Raw genomic sequence first — 20,068 nt, 5'->3', positions numbered from 1 at the left:
GTGGAGAGCGGCAGCTATCTAGTCGCACAGAAATGGGCAAATGCGAACACACACACAGAGCTGCCCCCCCCCCCCCCCCAATGAGTGTAAACTCACAGACACAGGTATTCACAAGTGCATGCGGACACACACACACACACACACACACACACACACACACACTCACACAAAGTGCAGGACAACAGGCTGCACTAACATAGTGGCAGGCTCCAGCATGCGTGGGTTTCAGCAGCTGCAGTTTAGTCAGGTGGGTTCTATCAGCTAAATCATACGTAGCCTTTGAATAGAGCCCTGTGGGACTCCCTGTTTCCCAGAAGACCTGTGTGTGTGTGTGTGTGTGTGTGTGTGTTAAAAGGTAGACTCTTTGTTGACTAATCTTTCTGTCAACACAAAAGCAAATATATTATTTTCCTCCCAGACACACATAGATACATAGATACATTTCAGCATTTTGGAAGTTATGCTAAGCAATACAAATTATCAGTCATAAGATAAATTACCTACTATTTTCTCAGTGTTGTACTATAGCTGATCCAAATATAACTTTATTGATCACAGACTAAAACAGCTGCACTGCACTGGAGCAAAGATGCATTTCTGAAATCAGCTGTGCCCCTCAGCTATACTTTCAATATGTTATCACTCAGCAGCAACAAAAAATAAAAAATCAATAATAATAATAATAATAATAATAATAGTAACCCAGCAAACTGGTTTATAAAGCACCAAAGGTGAGCCAATGTATTTTAAAAAGTGTTAATCTGAGATGTGTAAATATCAGGCTTTGGGTTAACTTGAAATTTTGGTTGTAACTACATTTATGCATACAGTACAGTACGACATTACTTATTTTTCCACACATTACAATGCAGCAGTTCAATAGATGGTTGTATGACTGAAGGCACAATGGGCTGGTTGAGGGCTGGCCGCCTGGCTAGCGTAAATAGAGGCTTGTGTTTTAAATAGATAAGAGCTGGCACATTTGACTGCACCTGATTTTGCCAGAGTCATGTCTAGCCATCCGTTAAGGGAAATTAGAATGTTGCCATCACATACACTCACCAATTTACAGACACACACAGGTACAAAGAAACAAACACAAATGTGTCTGTTTTTGATATTTATGATACTTATATGATCCTTTCCACACACACACAAACAAATAGACTCATGTATATACATAGACAGGTACAGTGCCATTTTGTGGTAGTGTACCCCATGTATGAGTCTACAGTTTCATATTCCAGTCACGTTTTTTTTACTGTACCTCCTGTGTCTGTAACTTGTACAAATAAAATAGGCAAAGTAAGAGAGAGAGAGAGAGCGAGAGAGAGAGAGAAAGGGAACATGCCTGACATGAAATACATCATAATGAATAACAGTAATGTTTTCTCTCTGCCAGTTCTGTGACATAGAACAGAACTAGACAACGATGGGCACGGAAGAAGAGAGGAAGGAAAAACATCACATGCAAGATGAAAGTCAGGTTAATCTACATCAGCTGCACGTTTACTCTGCTCTCAACTTACCTCTTCCACTGCGACCAACGAAGCGTAGGTCATTGAAGCGGGCCACCTGGTTTTTTATGGCGGCTGTGGCGTTGCGAAGTTCAGCTGAATAATTCTCATCATTTCCTGCCATCACTGTCACCAGAGTACCATCAGGGATATCACCAATAGCAACCACCTAGTATCCATAGACAAAATGGTCAATTAATAACTATATTAATGATGAAAACAATTACAATCACAATAATTAGATTAAAATATTTTTTGTGTGTGACAAGAAGATAAACTTTTTTTTTCTTGTTTGGGCTCTTTTTTCTTTATATTAATTATTAAACAACATTGGTTTATCTCAAATTGCTAGTCTAAGCAAAAAATATTTTCTTGTCATTTAATTTATTATAAATTATAATAAATTAAGACATACATTTTTATCGTCTGTGAAATGACCATAAAACTGAAGCAGACAAAATCTGTTAATGACTGAAGAGTATTACAATCTCCCCTACCTAGAGTAAACAATCTCTCTCCCAGGGTTATTTTCATATTAACTGTAATTTGACTGAGGTATAAGGAAACATACACATGCCAAATTTGTGAAACTGGATTACAATGGACTGTTGGCCAGAAGTCAACTGTGGAGTATATGAAAAAAGAATTTCTGCTTACATTGAGAGATCAGTAGAAAAAAATACTGATAATATTTAAAAAATGTGGTAGGACTTTTTTTCGGCTTTTTAAAATGCTTTACAGGTAATTGTCTTTGCTTCAAACATATATTTGGTGAGTAGCTCAAATGTTACTGTGTGTAGAATATAAGATGTACTTTCAATAACAGTTCAACACCGTGATACAAAAATCACAGTGTAATAAAAAGTTCTTTCCATATGAAAGAGTGCAAACCAAAAAAGCACAACAACAACAAAAAAAGCTAATGTGAACAAATTGTCCTATTTGCATGCCAGACTAACAAGAAAGAAATTAAACAAAATAGTAAAAACTAATTAGATTCAAACAAATTTTTAAAAATCTGTGTAGTTGGACGGTTGCTGAAAACTCCATTATTATAATAAATCCAAATATGTTATTCTATTACTTTAAGTATGTAAGTGCTCAGGATTCATTTTGGAATTTATCATTCATTATATGATTTTGTTTAACTGTGTTATATAATTTAACAGTTGAAAAAATCCCTAAGTCTTTTGCACAGCATTATATATAAATAGAAGACTGAAGATAAATTAGTAAAGATAAAAACAACACACTCCAGGATTAATGCCCGGTGCTGGGTTACCTTGAAAGCGATGGGCAGGGTCTTGTTGCAGCGCCAGTGCGTGGGCAGCACCGAGCACAGGAAATTGGGGCTGTCTGTGCGTACGAGCTCTCCGGGGTGGTCGGACAAGACCTCCACCATATTCCGCTCTGCCACGCGGACTTTGGCCACCAGGGCGGCGCCACTGGCCTCCTGCGCCTCAGCAAGCTTAGACGAACCCAGGCTGGAGGAAGGTGGGGTAAAACGGCGCCCCGGGGCAGGGTCTGGGTGACAAAAACGCACACATTAGATTAGAGATCATAGGACGTTGGTCAGATACAGCAAAAAAAAAATTTATTCAAACAATCTTACATAGTACGTATATAGTAGCAAAATATTATATGACTTCCAACCACCTGTTAAAACCATTTTGCTATTTCCCATCTTGGAGAACAAACTTTGTACCTTTTGTGTGGTCACAGTGTGTGCTAACAGTGAAGTTATGGACACCACTGGTCAAAATATCAACATGTATTGGTGATTTGAATATAGCACATCCTTTGCAGGGAAGACATTTGAATGTTCCATCTCTCTGTTAAATTTAATTCACATATTTCATCAAACAATTTTTAAAAAAATGTTATAATATATGAAATATGTCAGAATCTTTGCAAATACGAGGATACTGCTAGGTCTTTCAACACGTTAAATTACGTAAATGTAAAGTAAAATATATATTTTTGTAAAGTGTAGAGAGTGCATGTCTTTACAAAAGACACACTTATAACACTTTGAAAAGGTTAGGCGACACGTGCCGTGCGGTTCAGCGGCACTCTACAAGAAACTTGAAAGCGGCGAATGCGCGGAAATGAGTGTGACATCCAAAAAACTCACTGTCACTCAGCCAACTACACGGTCATACTCCAAACGCAGCACTCAACGCTAATATAAAACCAGAAAACAGAGAGAGAGGAAGAGGGAGGGAGAGAGAGAGAGAGAGAGAGAGAGAGAGAGAGAGAATGTGGTAACGTTATTTTGGCCATTTTGGCTGGAGCCAGACCGTCAGCAAGCACATTCGAAAACATTGTTTTAAAAAAGGATAACGATAACGGCACAAAATAACAGACAAAACATTCACGAAGGAAGCCAATGATACCGGAGACAAACGAGAACTGCGATGACACGTGCGAGGTCTCAGAACTAGATGAAACATGACATTACCGTATTTGGCGTCCCAAAGAAAAACCATTGGTATCCGCTGTGTGGGCGCAAGTTTTGTGGCTACGTTTCCAGAGGCGTTCTGTGACTTTCCAAAAGCCACAGTGGTTTGATGTGGCAGCTCGAGGTCAGTTCTGACAGCGCTCTTCTTCTTGAATTCGTTCAGACTCTGAAGAAAGTTCCAGTTTTTCTTATTGTTGATTTTTAAAGCTGCTGTGTCTTGATGGAACTATCCGTTAAATCTATAAACAAGGAACCCTTCATTTCCACCTCGCGGCGATACAAGGTTTTTGACACTTTTCTGACACTAGTTCTGTAAGCAGCTCACTCGCGAGCCTCAGGCGTTAAGTTCAACAACGAAAGTGCCTTCATTCATCTGGGCAGAGGCGTTATTCGCGACCCTGCTGTAGGAACGAACGGTTCCTAGCCTGTTTTCTGAGTTCGTGGATGTCGAGGTTAGCACCACTCGCGAAGGCAGAGCGTACGCTCTGAAACCGCTGAAACATGAATGAAAGTCCCGGCAGCTCGTCCGCTTTTACCGGCAACGGCCAGCGAAGGAATGCAGTCCTGTGTGAGTTCTTTGCATAAAACCCGCCCCTGAGCGCCCCCAATTGGCTAGCAGCATTCGCTTACGCCACACGCAACCAACGAGAAGAGCGACCAAACGAGAGGCTCGCGACAGCGCCAACGGTCAATGGAATTCCTGAGCGCGGCGCGTAGCCTCCGGAGATCTGAGTTCTTGTGTTTTGGCCGTGAACTCGAACGACTTGGCGCAAATGTATTAATATTAGGAGAAAATTAAGGGTGCAAGTCCTTCACGAGAGGAATGTGATACCTGCAAATTGTCTGTAAAACATATCCCCTAAACATCTTCTTGTAGCTGCTTTTATTCAACGCTTAAAATGATGGTTGCTGTCAAAAACGTGTTCGTTTTTCATTACTTTCAAATATAAATATATGCCCCAAAATGGATTCTGAGTCTATCAAACAATCAGATAAACATTTCGAGTATCAGGTCCTCATGGAAGAGATCTTATGGTTGCGTTGGTGTAGTGCGTAAAATGTAGCCAGAAGGAGGCAGCAAACGACTTAAACGGTGACTATTATTCATGTCTGTAGTTCAGATCATAGATGTGATGGAGGGCCGCTTACTCATTATGGCATAGCATCTTAACAGAGATATTTTGGTCTTTTTCTGGGCTAGAACATCTTCAGTATGCAAATTCTTCAGTATACAACGCCAAATAAAACAAAGTGCTGAGAAGGAACTGGGGAAATTTCCCTCCAAGTCAAATACGTGACACATAGCCTACATTATACTTTCCATTTTTCCTTCAAGTTAATTTGTAAATATCTTGCATGATGACGTGTTACTTAAAATTAATTTCAGCTATATCTATTTGCCATTTACAATATGCCTAATAAAGCATTTGAATCACCGGCATTTGAATCACCATAGATAACAACGAATGCATTTCATTTTTCATACACATAATTCTGGCTAACGCTCTTAGCAAAAGACCGTGCTTGAACATTAAGCAAACAATATGCATTTCTCTTAAAAGTTCAAGACGTGTGACAAGAAGACGTATTTATTAAAATACAACGTCTTGGAGACAATAATATGCGATAGACAAACAAAATGTTGAATACATTCTAAAAGGTCCATTCACCAGTGACATCCTAATCACATTTAGTGGTCATTCTGCTCTTTTTAATTTAGTGATGTTACGTTGTGATATTAGGGCACGTTTATCTGCAATAAATCTTACTCAAAAGCCTTCTTCCCTGGATTTCATATACAAAAAAAAAAAAAAAAAAAAAAAAAAAGACGTAATGGATGTGAAGTTTAGGTTATATTTTACTATATTTAGTAAATATTATATGTCTGTTTAATATGCAAATTCATACTGAAATGAATAGGGCAAATAGTACCGGAAAGCAGTGGCATTTGTTTAATAACTTATTTATTATTTATTAATTTATTTAATAAGAACAACTTACTGGCAAAACGTCGGGCATGCTTTGCAGTTTAGAGCCTCATATCCGCGGAATAAGACAAATGCCATTCAAACAACGGAAGTGTAACAAGATTATATCTTTCATTTCAGAAAAATGTATCCATACCAATTTAGTACATATTTTGTAAAACAGGATATAATAAGAACCGCATGAAAAAGTTTTCTCTTCTGTCTGTTGCCGTTTTGCACTAAAACTAAATGCTAAAACCTACCAAATAACTTGATTAAATTAAATTATTATATATTAATAGCTTTTTTCTATATATAGAACATAGAGAAAACAATACGAACAATGTATTACCTTTTATTGTTATTAGAGATTCAAAAGGCACACATGACGGTACTTTTTATAAAAACCAATACTACATTTTCTTGGCAACATTCTTATTTACAATGTTCACTTCGACCTACAAGTAAGAAAAAATTGGTCCTTCACTGCTGCATTTCCGCTTTCAAGCTTACAACTCTGAATTGGTGTAATTTGATATCATTTGAGTCTAGAGATCAATAGCGCTTGTAGTCAGCTTTAAAACTCTATTGACCGGCGTCGAAAGGTTACATATACACTCTTATGTTTGAAAGAGCTCTTTTTTTGCACTATATAGCATAAAGACGTAAAGGGGAATTCCATCAAACTTTCAAAATTTATCCATAACATAATCGTTGAGATATGCTATTGGACTGATGTGAAAGTCTTCAATACAGAGAAGCGAAATCTAAAAGCGAATTTTTCACAACAGCGGAGAAATGAACCGGATGACAAAAATAATTAAGTTCTTTTTTAAGTTACCTCACAAAAATATAATTGCATAATATGTTTACAGTCGTACTGCCTAATGTCTAAGACATTGATTTACAATAGATTTGCTAATTAAAAAAATAATAATAATTTAGTGAAACAGAGAGGTTTACGAGAGCAAATAAAAAAAAACATTCTGTAAATGATAATATAAAACTACATTGTTTTCCACTCACACATTTGCTAAATTCAGCATATAAACAAACATGCCTTAAAACTTGTAAAAGTTCTGTGTCAAGTTCTGTATATCTACTAATTATTTTAAACAAAATCTCATCAAAGCATTAAATTTAACCAAGGCCTCACATAAATTGGCATAAATATAAGCTAAATAAACTTTGAATTTGGCAATAGAAATAATCATCTGCAAGAAACAGGTAATGAATAAACACACAGTTGAATGAATCGCAGTGTCAAACCAACCAAATATTTCATGTAATTTATTTCATGTAAAATACACAGCTAATTGAGTCTAATGACACCATGCACCAGATTCAGCTACTCAATAGTCTATCACCTGATGGAATCAGAAGCCCAAAAATGTGAAGGAAGACTGAGAATCCTTGTTGTAAAGTCTTCCTTTTCCCTTTTTTTATACAGAGAGAAAGACAAAAGTAAGAAAATTGAGGATGCAACATGAACAGTAGGTCACACTGAAGGAAAATTGTTAGAGAAATTGAAGGAAAAGTGCTACAAAAGAAGAAAGAAAACACATCAGAGAGGAAAACACAACCAAGCCTGGAAAGCAGGACAGATGTAGCATTACCAAAGAGTCCATTGCTGTTTCGACCCTTCCTCATGAGGTACATGGCCCATGTGAGTGGTCCAGATGCATTGAAGTGGCCTGAGTTCATAATTACTAATGTTCAGATTAGTTGATCCAACTTGGGAGCCTCCAAAGTTTCTTGTCCCACGACAAATATATGTACACTACCTCATGCATCTCTCTGTCCCTTTATACTATTCCACCACCCTCCTCAGTATTAGTAAAAGACCTGATATAAAAAAGGAAAGGGCGAAGGATGGAAAGGTGGTGTGCGTTCATAGCTAATATATTCCTCCACTAACCTTGGCCTCAGGAGACAAGGCCAGCACTTTGCCTCAGGGCACTTCAAACCTGCTAATTTCATATAGTGACTGAAATGATTTTTACTCTCTCTCTCTCTCTGTCTTCACTCCACTCACTTATGTTTCTTCTTCATGCCACAAGCATGGAGGTTGAGGGGAGGCCATGGTTAAGTTTTCATGAGCATGAGGAAGATGTGTAAAGCAGGCTTAAATTCTTGTCTTATTTTATAAAGACACGGTCTTCTTAGGATTGTTCAGGGAATTATTTCTTGTTGGGATATTCAACATTACTACAAATCTGAGGATCACAGTGCACGTTTGGTCTCCAAAAGAAACTTTAGTAATTGATTGTTTAAAAACAGTTCATTTCAAATCTGGTATGCATATGTGTGGACCCTGTTAAACCATATTATTCCAGTAGGTTTCCCTGAGAATACTCTTATATTTTAGCCACTTATACACAATACATTAGTCTACCTCTGATTAAACTTTAAATCATTACATAAGAATATCTGACACATAAGCATGTAATGTAACATAACATGTAACACAAAAATGTGACTTCTTGTTTATTTATTTATACTAGTTCATTTCTAGTTGTTGTTTTGGGAAACAACAATTAGATTCCACATGCAGAGATAGCTAGAAACACAGCAGATTCAAAAGTGACCATAGTGTTCACTTGGCAACTGATCTATGGTAATTCAGAAAATGTTTCTGTTGCAGTAAATGGCCATGGAGGTTTTTGAAGTCCCCATCCAAACCTCGCCTAGGCCACAGCAAAACCTCAGTGGGTTTAGAGGTCTCTGGCTGAGTGGGAGTGACAATTGTTTGGGAAAGAAGCCAGCTTCCGTTGTAAAATAAAAAAGAGAAAATTCTGGTAAGCCACAGAGTCATGGTGGCATTTGTGGGACTAGAAAGTGCCCATTTCTACTGTTACCACAGTTAGTCAGTGTAATTAAACAAGCACAGATTTACCTCCCAGATGAAGATGCCCTTTGCTTCACTGCCCAGAGGCAGTCTGCCCCTTTGGGCCCCAAGAGACAGGCCACCCTGGGGCCAATACTGCTGGGCAAACAGGATCAATAATGTACCCTGTGCTTCCTGGGGTTTAGGTAATCAATTGCTCAACTGGTAGGAAGGTAGGTTTATTACTTTTGTTAGATCTAAACCATTCCCCATCTCAGATTAATTTTGTCTTCGATATAGATATATCTGCGATTCAAAATAAATGATATATCCATGCATTTTTAATGCTATGAATGGACAATAAATGCCTCACTATCAATGACCCTCATGTCCCTCTTCCCCTGCTCTATATTTACTTTTTCCTGCTCTCTTTTTCATCCCATCATCACTCTGCTTTTTCCATGCCCCCCCCCCCCCACTGCGTGGATCTGTTAGTTAAGAGAGCGGGAGAGAAAATAACTCAGCTTTAGTTCTCCTGAATTATTAATGTGGTTGTATTGTGTGGATGCGGTTAACTGCTACTTAAAAGTAATTAATTGATTTTCTGACATATCAGTTAGCAGCTCAGTGAAGTGACAGAGCAAAGCACTTTGTCCTGTTCTCTCACTCTGGCAAACACACGCACACACACACACACACACACACACACACACACACACACAATACTGGGTCACTAACTCTGCACACAGAGTATATTAAACTCTAATACTTTCATTATACTCCTGATGTGCATCGGTGTGTGTGTGTGTGTGTGTGTGTGTGTATTCTGCTTTTATTTATTTTAGAGAGGAATGGACAGCCCACACACACGCACTCCATCCAGCTGTATTAACATTACCACTGATGAAAGACTCTCTTTAATAGCATCACATGCTGTGACGTCAGTGCTGCACTTTTCCCATGGTCTTACAGACACAGCCTTACAGAGTTACTGCCATTTCCAAAAACACCTGCCCAATATCAAACCATTTGGGCATTCACATCCTGTTTTACCTATAATAATAATAATAGTAATAATAATAATAATAATAATAATAATAAAGTATGCACTATGTTTCTAAGTCTCTAAAATAAATACCAATTGCAAGGTTTACATGACCACTAAGAAAAGCTATGTTGCACATAAACAAATTAGATATGTGATTTATTTTTATATTTATATTTATATCTTGTAAAATGCAATAGAAAGTAGAATCTGTGATATGTCAATTTTTTAATTATTTAATTATACAATTATTTAGCTGACAATAGAACAAAGAAAAGATGCCCACTAAAAAACTTGATTGTATTTGGTAAATATAAATACATTTAATTTTATCAGCAGCACACTCCTTACCATACCACTGATGGTCAACGATGCACCCCCAAGCTATGGGAGATGTTGGCTTTTGCACCTATGGTTGACAACATACTAGAGTCATCAGCACGCAAAAGATGAGGTCCAATATGGACCTGAAATATGGACATCTCTGAGGCTTGGACATGTTTCTACTGTCTTTTTGATCAACTGAGATTAGCTTTGCCCCAGAGAACTTTCTAGCTTTTCCGCATAATATTGATGTATGCCTTTCTACTTGTGTGACAGTTTCAGGCTGTATTTCTTGATGCAGTGGCTAAACAAAGGTTTTTATATTACTCCCAATGTCGTTTGGCTATATTTATAACTGCAGCATGACAGATTTTTATACAGTGCCATCTGAGGGCTTGATGGTCATATTCATTCAATATTGGTGTCCAGCCTTTCCCTACATGGACTGGTATTTCTCCAGATATCTAAATAAATTCACAATATTTAGTATGGTAGGTGATAAAAAACTTATATTATTGGCAAAAATGCATTGGAAAAAAAAAGAATCTATACTTTTTATATACACATGTTTAGATAAAAATTCAAAATACTGTGATATGAATTTTCTATGTATCTTCATTATTATTTTACTCCTGTCCCAAATTTGGACTGTGTTGAAGGTGTCAAATATACAGTTTACCCTTATTTACAAAACACACTCAGGTTGGTCAGTGAAAACATGGGAAATATATTTTTTTGCAGAATTAACATATTACATATTCACTTTTATTGAAATTTACAAATGTCTTAACTTTTCTGGAAATGGTGTTTTAACAGCAGTCCTGAGAATAGCTTCAATAAATCTTTCATTGGCTAAAAGCACTATCAGAAACCACAGAGGGACTGCCCAGAGGGTGGAAGAGATGGCAGGGCTACTAGCTTGCTCTTAAGAGGATAACGACACAGCAGTGTAATGATCCCAGTGTGAATTTCAATCTGTTCTCAGAACTGTTCCCAAAGGCCCAGTGCATTCTAACAGAAGACTAGCCTTCTGTTAGAATGAAAGGGTTATATTCTAACATTCTAACATATTATAATGAAAGGTTTCTATTTGCTAATACTGATTAATCCTTTAATCCATCTTCAGATTCCTTGGATCTCCATTTACATAGTTATTTAACCTTTACATTATTTGAAAACGCTGTTTATTTCATGAAAAATATATTTATGATGAACAAACCAATATATGTTTTTTGTGGCATTCACCCCAGACTTGCAACCATTAAAGGACTGTGTGCTCCTCATTTGAATAGGAATCTATAAGAAACATCATGCCCTCAGCCCCCAGTAAAACTTGGGGATGTAATATTATAAGGCTCTTTAAGTTCAGCAGATGTAGAAGGAATGATTTTTAGACATGTATACCAGTTTACTGAATGAAAAGTTGATTCCTTTTCTTAGTGAAAGGAAAACAAAGGAAACACATGGTTAAAAGCACACAAGCGTATTTACAGAAACTGAAACTGAAAACTATCTCCTGACCTTACTACATATTTGGAGAATCTTGTAAAATGACAAATTGTAATATTGCTTCAAAGCAGTGCTGGCAAATTTAGGTGCTGAAAAAAAAACCCTTCCTACAATATTAGGAGTCTAGAAACTCCTCAGGCTGGAGATTTTCCATTTTTGCTGGACCGCTTACTGGGCTGGCCTAGAAGAGGCATTTTCTCTTACTGACTGACCGACTCCAACTGACATACTACACCATCTGTTAGTTCAGCCATATTTCACGTAACGGTTTTTCACCAGAGGGGAAACGTTCCAGTTCATAAACTAATATTCCATAAACCAACGTTCCAGTATATAAGCTAAATCTGGACCCATTCAGATTTTTTGCAAACCAGAAAATTTTGTCCCCAGATTTTGAAATTCCAGAAACACCTCTGTGACAATGGCTATATGGCTAATGGCAGTCCGGCATTTTCTTGTTTTGCTACATTAGAAGCCATGCTAAAGAAGCCTGTGGCTGAAATGAAGAGCAAGTTTGGACAATATGTTAACAAATTAACTTGTACTTATTAATGACATTTGCAGGACTTTTGTTTCATGTTTAAATGTAGTATTTTATTTAAACAAGATAATATATATTTTAGGGTCAAATTTGAGCAAATAAAATGTAAAAAATGATTACCTATACAAATATCCAAGGTGCTCTGAAAAAAAAAATTCAGGCCCACCAGTCTATGGTATGGATGAGGAAGAAGTAAGCACATAGAAAAGAACACTGCCAACAGTGAATCATGGCTGCAGACTCAAGAACATTAGTGAACTAGAGGCCATTGCCAATGAGGCATGGCTTAAGATTTCCCAGGAACAATGCCAGAAGATGGTCTCTCACTATGCATTACATTTGTAGCAGGTCATAACTGAATAAAGAGTGTTCTTTAAAATAATAAAACATTTGTCACGAAGTGCTTGAATAATTTTGAGACTGCAGTAGTCATTAAAACATTGACATTTTGTGCTGAATTTGAAAGGTATTATATTAGTTAAATTGAGCCATATAAATCATTTTTTACTGCAAACATCTGAAAGTATAAACACTTCTCACTTGTAATGGGGTTGAATAATTTTGACTGCAACTCTGTTATGCGGTGTGCTAATCCCTCAGCACTTTCATAAATAAAATATATGTTATTATGAATGCTGAGGTTCTTTTGGACAATATGTATTGGTCAACTCATCATGAATTGTCACACTATATACATTTGTAAGGAATAAAATATTTCATGGCTCAAACAGGTAAGGTTTTAGTATAGAGTGTGAATGAACCTGTGAATGACCTGCAGCAATGGCCAGATATATGGTGAATTATTTAAAATGGCTCAACTCCAAAAAGACTATCAGACGTAGATGAGCAGTTCTTGCAAAATCATGGATTGATTTTCTGACACAAGCAATGAGGATGTGCAGCCAGATTCAGAGAAGCAAAAGCAGAGAGAGAGAGAGAGAGAGAGAGAGAGAGAGAGAGAGAGAGAGAGGTACTAACATAGGATATTGTGTTGTGTATGTTAATCCCTCAGCACATTCACACCAATGTCAATGCATGACAACAAGATTAATTTTAGGTCTATACAATTTCAACACAAACTGCAAAGTTTCATTACTGTACCCTGTAAGGAAGAAGGAGAAAGCACACGTGGCTTCCTTAAGGCGATGCTCTAATGAGTCTAATGAGTCTTACTTACCTGTAGTTACTGCCATTTACCAGAAGCAGTAATTTCAACACATCATGTTCGGCAGTTGTACCTTCTCAGAGTGAATTATATTAATATTTTTAACATGTTACTTGAGTAGGCTAAAGCAGTGTTAAGATTCTTGCATATTGGTATATTATGGTAGGGTGACCAGACGTCCTCTTTTCGCCGGACATGTCCTCTTTTCAGCATCTATAAAATGCGTCCGGCCGGGATTCCAAAACTGTCATCCACAGTTTTCCCCCTGTTCCAATTCTAACAAAAAGCCCTAAACCCTATCTTGAAGTGTGCACTTCGATGACGTTGTTTTAGGTGAGCAAAAGGGGCGCGCCGGGATCAAGTGTTCAAAGGTGTCAAAGTTCAGAGCAGAAACGGGACACACTTCGCCGCGCGCACCTTCTTGTGCTTACATCACTTTCAGCCAAGCTCTGCTCCACATCAATGTGTTTTACTGGAGCCTCGAACAGAAATGTGTTTAATGTTAAGGTAATTTTTCATAGTCTCTTCTTCTTATTTGGAAGCGCTTCTGTCCTCCCACAGTCCAAAAACACACATTGGTAGGTGGATTGGTGACTCCAAAAGTGTCCGTAGATGTGAGTGTGTGAGTGAATGTGTGTGTGTCTGTGTTGCCCTGTGAAGGACTGGCGCCTCCTCCAGGGTGTATTCCCCGCCTTGCGCCCAATGATTCCAGGTAGGCTCTGGACCCACCGCGACCCTGAATTGGATAAGCAGTTACAGATAATGAATGAATGAATGAAGTGTCCGTAGGTGTGAGTGAATATGTGTGTCTGTGTTGCCCTGTGAAGGACTGGCGCCCCCTCCAGGGTGTATTCCCCGCCTTGCGCCCAATGATTCCAGGTAGGCTCTGGACCCACCGCGACCCTGAATTGGATAAGCGGTTACAGATAATGAATGAATGAATGTTTTTGCTTAGGGCCAAATGTTGAATGGAAAGGAATCTGTCCAAAAAGGCATTTGTTTTTTATCTTGTTAACCAGTATCTGTTTATGTATTCAATATCAGCAGCATAGTTGCTTTGTTATGGAAGCATTTGTGCTGCCAACCTGCCCCATGTGTCCATGTGTCATTAGGGTATTCTTGCCTGAGCATAGAATCAAGAGAGTTACAGAATTTAGATAGACAGATACTTACTTGATCCCAGAGGAAAATGTACACTCTACATTATTCCAAAACAAGGCAGAGGTGCCTACCAGCCAGCCTAGAGGAGGCATTTTCTCTTACCGACTGACTGATTGACTGACTCAGTTGAAATGTGCGTGTGTGAGTAAGAAGGTTATTTTACCTTCTGCTGTTAGTTCAGGCATATTTTACAGGAAGAAGGTGGTGGTACTACAGCGTCTGACAGTAACTAAGTAAATGTAATTCGTTACTGTACTTACATACTTTTTTCATGTTTCTGTAATTTACTGAAGTATTTCCATTTTGGGCAAATTTTACTATAACTCCACTATATTTCAAAGTCAAATATTTTACCTTTTCTCCACTACATCAGCCGTTATCAGCCGTTACTTTGGGTTTATGTTTGAATAAAAACCATAATGTGTCTGAAAAAATCTCCCTGCTCAAAGCTCTCCGCGTGACACACAGCGGTACCATTGCTAGGAGACGAACGAACACAGTTGCAGTGCTAAAACAAGTGAAAATATTTCTCTGCCTAAAACCAAAAATACCAAAGGCAAACTTTGTTTTCAACTGCTGTGCGAATTTGAGACTGTAACTAATCACTTTCAGTTCTTAGAACCTTTAGGCATTAACAAAATTGTTTGTACCATGTAGCATTTGGCTGTATTTGCGTCATCAATAACTAATTAATATTTATTCAGAAGATAAACTACTATTCAAAGATAAATAAGTAAATAAAACGAGTATCAGGCAAAAAGTTTGAAAAACAAAACCATATCCTGTTTAAGAAACAGGTGTCTCAGAACTGCAGAAATAGCTAAAATTATACTCTGCAACTATGTAGGCAATACAGAAAGCTTAAAGGAACACTGTGTAATATTTTACCTTAAAATTACAGCTTCAGAATCACTGTAATGATTCACTGACCTTTAATAGAGAGAATAGAGCCTCTGTTGTTGCTACTCCTGGCTGAGCACCGCAGAAGCTGTAGTATGTAACTTTTGAAGAGGGGTAGGTAACCTTCCCTTCCCCTCCCTACCAATTTCAGTACAGAGCTGTAAAAGTTAATTGCACTAGAGGGAGCCACAGGAGCAGACACCCCCACCCCCAAATACCATCACCAAACGACTAGGGCTGAATTTCAAACATCTTCTTCAACCCTATGTAGTACTCAATGTAGTGGGGTGTAGGTATTAGTTTTATGAATGTTTAAAGTGCCCTATTTAGGGAGTGTAGTGTAGAGGAGTTAATATTTCTGGACTTCTTGACTTGAGCAACTTGATCCATTCATCCAAATACAGACCAATCACAGTCGCGGTGGTCTGCGTAGATGCAACAAATTTCTGGAGAGGTGCACATCAAGCCGCTGCCTAAGGCATAAGTTCAACACAGATGCATAAATTGGGCTTAATATTCAGGGGACAGCGACCTCTGTTGGTTTGGAGGGGCAGCACCTTGGGTGTATATTAAAGTTCATCCATGTCAGACTAATTAATGATGTTCTATTAAAAGACTGGGAAACCAAGAGTGACACTAGAGTCTTTGCATGTCTAATGTGTTTAGCATGAGTCTTGTTACAAAAATGATAACAGGACATTAGAGCCATAATACGTCATGGTACATTTATTTTCAATACTTAAGTAAACTTGAAGGTAAATACTTTTGTACTTTTACTCAAGTGAAGATCTACAATGAGGACTTCTACTTAAACTGGAGTAATATTTTACCTTGTGTATCTTTACTTTTACTCAAGTACATGGTTTGTGTACTTTGTCCATCACTGGTTGTTAGCTTAGGCATATTTCACATAGTGCTTTTCCATGACCGAGGAACCAGAACGGTTTCAGTTTGTGAAGTAAATTGGAAACATTTGCAGTGTTTCCACCGACATAAACTGGTTTGCAAACCAGAAAATTTAGTTCCCAGCTGGAACCAAAGAAGAGTAGGTTATTCAGAGCAAGCCATGGCTTTGTCCATGAGCGTGTCGAGGATCAGTAATTCCAGAAAGAACTCAGAGCCTCAAATACATCATGATCGCTCAGTGGAGCTGGAAAGGGTCATTTACAAAGATACATATAAATAAATAATAGGAAATAAGACAGGAGCATGCTCCGTTTGTGTGTGTTTCTGGGACTGTGTTTGGCTCTGCATTGGTTATGTTTCTCCACTGTTCTCAAGCTCAGCAGGACAGCTCAGAAATCGACAATATTTACACACATGTTATATCCCACAGAGAGAGAAGGACTACTGAATTTGTCTTATTTCACGTGAGTGTGTGTCTTTACCTGAAATATTGTAAAGGGAAGTGGTGGGGAGACATTTTGTGGCGTTAGTGTGTTTATAAAACTCTATATAGCTGCACACAGCCTCTTTAAACTTCACATAATTTACTCTAACCAGTTACATTGAATAAATAAGTAACTATAATTCTTAAAATAAACAAAATGTTCTTGGTCTTCTTTGTTCTTTGGTGGTAAATCATCTAGTATTTATTTTTGAATAAAATGAACAAGAAAAACACCTATGTTATATGTGTGATGCCTGTGATATATTATGAACAAAACTTTGTGCTCCTTTTTTCATTTCTATATTTACTAGTGCTGCCCTCCATATTTTCTGTACAACACAACCATATAATAAAAACCACATGTAAACATTAAATGACAGAAATACCTCTGTGACAATGGCTATATGTCTAATGGCAGTCCCGCAAAATTAGACTTGCCTAGTTTTCTTTTTTCTTGTTTTTCTGGCAAGCAAAAGATCTAAATGTTGTGTGTATACTGGTTGTTTAAAGAATTCTGATGCCTTGTTTGGCCTTCTGAGGGCCAGAGAAGTGCGTGGGAGGGAGGGGCCAAGCCGCTGCAGGAGACGCGCCTCAGGCACCATTTAGTGCAATGCTGAATTGATGAGAAGACACAGTGAAGCGGAAACACATACACACACATACAAAGATGGTGCACATTGACCAGACTTTTATAAAAAATATGTGCGACTGCTCAGTGCAATCAGCCTCACAAAACTCTCTCTTGATGTACCTAAAATAAAAAGATCTGGTACTTGTTTTAATGGCTTGACTTTGATGGCTTGATGGTTCATTAATGATTTTATTCATCATAAAACAATACAGACAAAAAAGGTAATTTCATTTTCTCTGGCCAATTGCTAAGCAAAGCTTCCAGTAACATTGTGCTGGAATAATATGCAGGGATTTCTCGTAATAAAGACTTTTAAATACATTGACTCACTATTAGTAATGTATTATTCAATGCAATAGGAGTCATATGGAATAAATTTCAATAAAAACAATTAGCATCAATGATGGTTGTTATAGCAAAACAGTGCTATTTGACATACAACGTAACTTTTACTGTTACTATTATAGAACAGATTCTGTGGCTTTGTTTACTATCTGATGTAAACTAGTTTTTATTCATGTGTGCTTTATAATGAAGCTCTTTTTTAATGTGGCATTATTTTATTTGTATAAAATGCAATGTTGCAAAGTTTTGAACATGTGCATACATTACGAGCATGCCTTTTCAAAATAACAAAAAATCAGCTTTGCGATGCCCTGAAGCAGAAATGGAAGGATGAGAGGGGATTGAAAGGGGACATCCAAGAGGATACAAAATGAAGCAGCAAAAAATGACAGAAATGCACTCAAACATGAGGCACAAAATCTTTTTATACCTGTTCACCATCCTTTTTATGGTGGGATGGTTTTTATTTTATGTCTTATTATGATAAACTGAATCAGATTTTACAGATTGAGAACAACTATGTCAACTGCTGGTGTGCATAGCTACTCAGTAAGTATCTTGTCGGTCAGAAAACAATGTATTGTTGTATAAAAATAATTCTGAAAATAGGCCAGTGTGATGAGACTGTGGATTAGACAATCAAGGGTTATGGAAATTATTTATTGTTTTCCTGTGCATTCCTTGTTTACACTTGACTTAGGAAGCAGAGCAAAATCAGAGCAACTCGTTTCAGCTCATGATACATGACTTTGGTTGAGAAAATGGATTCTACCCGTACTAAAATATTAAGAGCAAATTGCAGGCCTGTGGTACTGTCACTTTACAGAATGCGAGTTACTAAGCAACTCTACCGGGCCATAGGAAAAAAAAACAGAGTGGCTTTGTTTTTAGGTGGACTCTTAGCTATGCTGTTCTGGCAGTTGAGAACGGATCAGTTGTGGTCAGATGGGCAGATGGCCTCCACAGACACTGACTCAGAACCCAGAACATCCAACAAAACACAGACATGCCCTTAGCAACATCCACACACTGCTGCCATTAAGACACGGACATAACAGACATGGTGAGGTAAATAGATATGAAAGGAAGACCTTATTATTTGGTTTGGTACATGGCTTGCAAACCAAAATACCAAAATCAACATTCAAACATAAACATTACAAGATTTATATATGAATGTAAGCCTTGATACTAAGTGAGTAATTATAAAAATGCTTCTAAACTATATTCATAAACACACAGATGAGCCAAAATATTAAAACCACTGACAGTGAAAGGTGAGGTGAATTATAATGCAAACATCAAGGGCTGAATTATAATAAGTCAGTTTTAAAGTTGATATGTTACAACAAGAAATTGTGATAGTTATAGATAATATTTAGGCCAGAATATTTCCAAAACAACAAGTCTTGTGCTAGTGTATCTTTCTTTTCGATACACTTAATAAAACCTTGACCTCACCCAACATTTCTTCATAATTTAAGGGCATATATAGATATGTTGTCCCCCTTTGTGGCAGTTAAAGCCTATAATATTTTGGGGCGGTTCCAGACTAGAAATGGGTACATTTCTGTGAATATGTCTGCAGTTAGTCATAAGAAAACTAATGAAATTGGGTCCTGATGTTGGATGATTAGTTCTGGATTAGAAAAATAACCACAACTCTTCCCATCACTCCAGTAATCCCAGTTCCCCTGTTCCACAGCTTAGTGCTAGGATGCTTTAAACTCTGGCTGGTGGTTGACACAAAGCATGGTAATCTTTATGTAATATGCAGCTGTGCGATGGCATCCTATTTGTTTCCCGTTCTATTCTACTGACTTTATACAAGTTTTGTGTGTTAAATTGATCACCTTAAGCCAGGTATGTGTGGTTTGAGAAAGCATATAAGTCTGATGATTTGTGCCATATTTTAAACTGACATTCCTTCTTATTTTAGAAGGAATGAAGGATGTCCACAAACTCTTGGCCATATAGTGTATTTCTGTCATGTTCAACCTCTCAATTGCTGATCATCTGTGCAGTAAATTGTAAATGGCTTCCTCCTCACACTCCATGTCACATAATGGCAAATCAAATTCAGCCCAATCCAAAAGTTTAGACAATGATTACCAAATCAGGCTTACAAACCCCCCTAAATTTTACAGTGAATGCCCATCTTTAAAGTAGCTGAATTCACAACTTCTCATATGTTTACATACGTTTGTACAATATTTTGGCAGCTGTAAATATTATAACATTTTAGATGTATTCAGACTAACAATCAGGATTGTACACTGGGGATT

The 20,068-nt window shown here is 37.5% G+C and overlaps 1 protein-coding gene across 2 annotated transcripts in view; it reads right to left on the bottom strand.

Annotated features, from left to right (window-relative positions):
* runx1 (RUNX family transcription factor 1) overlaps positions 1-20,068 on the bottom strand; it is a 70,239-nt gene that overhangs the window by 14,966 nt on the left and 35,205 nt on the right. Inside the window, exons 1-3 of one of the 2 annotated variants that reach the window (XM_066657394.1) lie at positions 3,979-4,500; positions 2,800-3,041; positions 1,530-1,686 (exon numbers count right to left, since the gene is read on the bottom strand). In XM_066657394.1, coding sequence (XP_066513491.1) covers positions 1,530-1,686; positions 2,800-3,041; positions 3,979-4,006 — 427 coding nt within the window. In that variant the 5' untranslated portion in view covers positions 4,007-4,500. Of the gene's footprint in view, positions 1-1,529; positions 1,687-2,799; positions 3,042-3,978; positions 4,501-20,068 lie in introns of those variants that run through there. The other variant, XM_066657385.1, reaches the window with a different exon arrangement.

The sequence above is a fragment of the Hoplias malabaricus genome, chromosome 2, assembly GCF_029633855.1.
Source record: "Hoplias malabaricus isolate fHopMal1 chromosome 2, fHopMal1.hap1, whole genome shotgun sequence".
In the NCBI taxonomy this organism is placed as follows: domain Eukaryota; kingdom Metazoa; phylum Chordata; class Actinopteri; order Characiformes; family Erythrinidae; genus Hoplias; species Hoplias malabaricus.
This window is presented reverse-complemented; position numbering and strand designations above follow the sequence as displayed.